Source organism: Micrasema longulum, unplaced genomic scaffold (genome assembly GCF_059751315.1).
Source record: "Micrasema longulum isolate JH-2025_06_02 unplaced genomic scaffold, ASM5975131v1 h1tg000037l, whole genome shotgun sequence".
NCBI classification, from domain to species: domain Eukaryota; kingdom Metazoa; phylum Arthropoda; class Insecta; order Trichoptera; family Brachycentridae; genus Micrasema; species Micrasema longulum.
This window is the reverse complement of record NW_028277244.1, coordinates 1,087,856-1,093,281: the sequence shown is the minus strand read 5'-3', so window position 1 is coordinate 1,093,281 and position 5,426 is coordinate 1,087,856. Positions and strand designations below refer to the sequence as shown.

At 33.4% G+C, this 5,426-nt stretch overlaps 1 protein-coding gene across 1 annotated transcript; it reads left to right on the top strand.

Moving 5' to 3' along the window:
* Window positions 1-311: 311 nt before the first annotated feature.
* Window positions 312-5,126, top strand: LOC148285411 (uncharacterized). Its single transcript, XM_088225455.1, has 3 exons — window positions 312-399; window positions 2,785-2,984; window positions 4,282-5,126. The coding sequence occupies exons 1-3, from the start codon at window positions 381-383 to the stop codon at window positions 4,711-4,713; spliced, it is 651 nt and encodes a 216-aa protein (XP_088081581.1). The 5' UTR covers window positions 312-380; the 3' UTR covers window positions 4,714-5,126.
* The last annotated feature ends 300 nt before the right edge of the window (window positions 5,127-5,426 follow it).

Sequence of the window (5,426 nt, the reverse complement as noted above, 5' to 3'; positions counted from 1 at the left end):
TCGCTTCTATACACAGTTCGCCCCTGATAGCACGTCAATATAAAAATAACCAACAAACACAAACATTTGATTTACATGTAACAACCAAATCAAATAATTGAAAATTACGAAAGGACTGATGCTTTTGTTTGGACACGGCCAGTCACTGCACTGGTTTGTACAGAAGTTGCATTATTAAGATGTTAATGTTGATATCTTGTAATGTGCGTCTATGTGTTTCGCTTGATGCAACCATTCCTAGTGCAGATTCAGTCATGAACAGTAAGATCGTTGTTATACTTCTACTGGTTATATTAAGTCAAGGGTTGGGGTTCGTGCGGACCGGGGATGAAGAAAACGAGGACGATAGTGTGTTTGGAAAACTAAAAAATGGATTCAAAATGGCTGGAAAGCTCCTAGGTAAACATTTTTTTATTTAAAACTTCAAATACTCATTCCACATTCACGCAACCAGAGTTCCAAATTTTGCGATAAGGCTTTTGCAATAGCCGGACCTTTGGCGTGGAATGCTAGTAAATAGTAACTAAGCGTTAGCCTGTAGATAGACCTTATTTTTTTATTTAAGTATAATGTACAGCGCCCTTGAAGTGATTACTCACGAAAACGGCGCTTTAAAAATGGTCAAAATTTGTTATTATTAATTGCTAAAAGCAATATCTTCCAGCCAACCAAAAAAAACAGCCTGGTCATACGAAGAAGTGGTCAAAAATTTGTACTAAAAAACCATAAATCAAAAGATACATACATAAAAATAACCTAATTAATTAAAAATAACAACTATTTTTTAGTTGGGAGATAAGGCTTGCACATTTTTTTATAAAAAGATACATAAATGATGAGGAAATTGGGATCAGATAATGAGTTTGGAAGGAGAAAGAAAAACGAACCAAGGAAAGGAAAAGGGATAAAAATACTAATTTAAAAAAAGACAGTAAAATTTAGTGAGTTCAGGATTCTGAGGATATATAATAATGTTTCGGGCGTTTCTTGAGGGTGGCTAGAGAAGTACATTTTGTATTTGAAGTGGTAGCTCATTCCAAAGTCTAGCAGCTTGAACTAAAAAGGAATAGCTGAAAAATTATGTCTATGTCGAAGAATGGAAAGTGTTCTCTCCTGAGAAGAGAGAAGCGAAAGACGATATTAGAAAGGTAGGTAAATAAAATTCTCAGCAAGATACTTTTGAGCGCAAGGGTTGTAAATAGTGAAGAAGAGATTATAAAGAAGAGAGAAAAATTAAAAGTTTATGTGCTGATAAAAACGAAGCCACTTGAGTTCGGAGCGAAAGTTAAAAAATACATTATTTTTATTATGTCAAAATGTTTGCGGACAGACTAGATTTCACTCTCCTGTTGATCTAAATTTATTGCAACCGATAGGAAAAAACATTTTTTAGAAGGGAATATGGCGGTGTGTAAAGTGGCTACTTGAGATCATGAAAATGTCACAAGTATTTTTAAAAAATGTTTTCGCTTTCTGTTGCAATAAATTTAAACATGATTTTTATTAGAAAAATAACAGATATTATATTGACGCTGGAAAGAAAAAAGTTACCAAGCGATATGTAGCAACTTTGCAAAAGAGCTAATTAAAGTTTTTTTTTATTTATAAAAAAATCTCATACGTACGTATTATTTTAGCGTGATTTCTACATAATTTATTAATCAAACAAAAACACATTAATTTGGTCTTCTGTGAAGTTATAGCGCTTGGTAACTTTTATTCTTTCCAGCGTTGGTATAAATAAAACAAGTAGGTATATTTATTTTATTTTGAATTTTGAAACATGATATATTTTGTGTACATATTCTAAAAAATATATAAAAAGAACACATCCAGTTAAGCTCTTTAACAAATATAAACATAATAGTAGAACATGTTAGACACTAAGGATAAAATTTGTATAATATACAGGGTGTTCTTTAAGCCCTGTCACATCCGAAACCGCGATGATCAGTATGAGCAATAAGACATATTGGCACATTAAAATATTTTTTTAGAACGACTAAAATCTTAAAAAATAAATTATAGAAAAAAAGGGGAGAACCGAGGAGGGGGGAGGGGGTATTCTGAACCGCACGGCCGCGCCCCCCTCGCTTCTCCCCTGCAGAAGTAAGCAACCATTTGTTTTTTTTCAATATTTTATTTTTTAAGATTTTAGTCGTTCTAAAAAACTATTGAATGTGCCAATATGTCTTCTTTCTCATACTGATCATCGTGGTTTCAGATGTGACAGGGTTTAAAGAACACCCTGTATAATACAAGAAAGGAAAAGATGATCAATTTATTTACTTACTGATAAACAGTTTATTATACATTTTTTAAGACATAAGTTCCAACTCCGTGAGAATAAATGTCCTGTGTTACACATACGAGTATATCACCAATATGGAATCAGAAAAATTTGTAATGATTTAAAAAAAAAAACATATTTGGCACATTAAAATGATAAACAGCAAATCCCTTAAACAGTAAGCAAACATTTGGTTTTTAAATATAAAAAAATGTTGTACACCTAATTTTTTTTTATTTGCCAATATGTCTTCTTGCTCATACTGGCAGGGTTTAACAAACACCCTGTATGTTTATGTGGAAGAAGCTATAAATATGTCAAGATCGACGTGTCTGGCGCCTCTGGCGGTCCATCCTCTTTGCCTACCCCTACGGGAAAATGGGGTTATACTGCTAGTACAAGTACCGACGTAGACCGGTTGACATAATACTTATGCCTATCTGAAATTAATAGTTGTTAATTTGATTAATATTAATATTGATTTTTATTTAAAGGGTTAGACGCTGCTTCTGGTGTGGCTACCCTTGTTGCGGAAGCTTTTGGAAGAGTTTCTCCTCCTCCCAAAGCGGAAACAGAAGAAGAGGAACAGGGTTGGGGTGCCAAGATCCTATCAGGAATGATGAAAACCCTCAGCCTAGACTCGGCTAAGATCAGCGCTATTGTAATTAACGCCATTGCGTTTTTGGCTCAACTGGTAAGCAATCGCTTTATGTATTTTTATATATTTATTCATTTCTTGCATTGTAAATAGTACTACTAAACATTAAAATGAATGTGTCCTGACTGAGTATACCCGTGCCGAAGACACAAAACAGTTTTTTTACATGTGTGAATGCACATATAAATTTTAAAATAGTATTACCCACAGATTAAAACACTTTACCTACATTTATTCAATTTCTCTCTGGATATGTACTAATATATTATTTATATTATAAAACGTACATCTGTATAATTGACATCTCGGTAAGTTAACACAATATACTAATATGGACCTCTTTTAAAAGAAGAAAACTCATAACCTGTCATTGACTGGTTCACTTGGCACATTTTTCTCAATTTCAAATTCTTATCTTCGACCAAAATAACACAACAAATAAAACATAATATCAAAGCCGTTAAATTGGGACAACATATCAGACCAAGAACCCTTGAGCAATGGTTCGATATTATGAAGATATAATAATCTCCAATGAAAAGAGTATTTGCATTTTAAACATAGTTTCACTCATGATAAAAATGTCGATCTCCAAAGTGATCATGTTCAGCTGCCTGACTGCTCTTCCAATCGGTAGAACCACTGGAATACTAACCATTTTGCCCATATTTGAACATTAGAATTAAAGGTGACTACACAAAAATATGAAACTAATTATTCATAGATGGCGCTTTTATAATTTTTTATTGAAAAATGATATTTTTACGTTTATTCTCAATGGTAATTTTACAAACTTGGTTTGCGGAAACTTTACACTATATTGATTGTAACAAATACCATAACAATATAATTAAGGTCCTTTTTACAAAATGGTGTACAAAACAAAAAATAACTAATCGTAAAATTTCCATTGAAAATAAACGTAAATATGCAATTTTTTAATAAAAAATTATATCCATAAATGGATAATTAATTTCATATTTTCAATTAGAATCACCTTAATCAACATTTCTATCTGTTAATTTCTGAGAAGTGGGAGGGCTTTATTGCTATGGATTACGGGTGAAATTATTGATAGCTTAATCTCTTAAAAATGGAATCCAGTCATGTCTACAAACATTTCCACTCAAAATAAAGTTATTGTTGTCAACAAATTGGATTTACTCATAAATAATTTATTTCATAATCGATGATTAAAAAAAATATTATATGGGAATTAAACATCTTTTAACAAATCATAATTTTATTAAATAATGTTCTTCCTGACATCTATTGAATAAATTGCTACTTCTTTCAAAAGTATTTGTTACAGCGCCATCTGTTGTATTTTTAGATAAGCACTTCTCTGCTGCCGAAGAATCTCTCGCTTCCAGACACCGAACGAAAACTCAGAGATGGCACTCCGATAGACTGGATTCTTAAAAATCCGACAGAGCCGCTTCAAGCTCTGATTAACTCGGCAAAAGACGAGCATTTACCGGAAAAAATCATCCATTCTCTCAAAGAAAACTCAATAGGAACCGACACATCGTGCGTGCAACTTCTTGTCTGCAAAACGGCGCCGTTTGTATGGGGAATGCAACGAGCAATATCAGAATTGGGGGCGAAAATGGAAAATTTGACGGGTAAACAAAATGGCGGCGAAACAAAAACTGGCGGGAGCGTACTTTTCCGGCATTTGCCGGGTGTGCGCGAGTTCCTTGAGCATGGTAAAGTTTGCGAAAAGACATACGAAGAATGTAGATTAATAGATAAGGATGAATAATCAATAATATTACCTGTCGTATAATACAAGGGTAGAAAGGGTGAAATAATCGGATTGTTAGTGAACAAAACTCATTGTGGAAACCTGCCTGATGCAACTTTGGTTTGAGTTTTTATCCGATTTATCGCTAAATTAGTGGGTCACTCCCGGTTATACCAACGAAATTCCCCTAAATTTGTTGCAACAAAGAGGGAAAACCTTTTTGAGAAGGCTATATGGAAGTCTAGGCATTTACAGGGTTTATTATTATTATTATGGATAACTTAAACAGCGCCATTTTAATAATACCTCAAGAGCGCTTTACAAAGTGATTATATAAAGAAATATATTTATTATTTTAATTTGCAATTTAAGAAAAACAATGTACTTCATCATCGCATGCTAAGGATTTATTTAAATGATTTAGAGAACAAGTGTTTTTTTTTTTCACTCTCACAGTTTCGCACCTCTGCTGGGAGAGCATTTCGTGCCGTGGGGCCTCCGACCGCAAATGCGCATTCGCCGAATTTAGTCATGGTTGGTTTAAATGGCCTCTTTACACACTGTGTAACATTCACCATTCCGCCCATATTTAAACATCCACATTTCCTTAACTCTTCCATCTATTGACTTTTGCGAAGTAAAAAAGCTGAAACCTTTTTCATACGAGTGAGATTCGTCTGGCTGAACCATTTCGATCGGTACTTATCTAAAATGTGAAATTTTGACTTTTT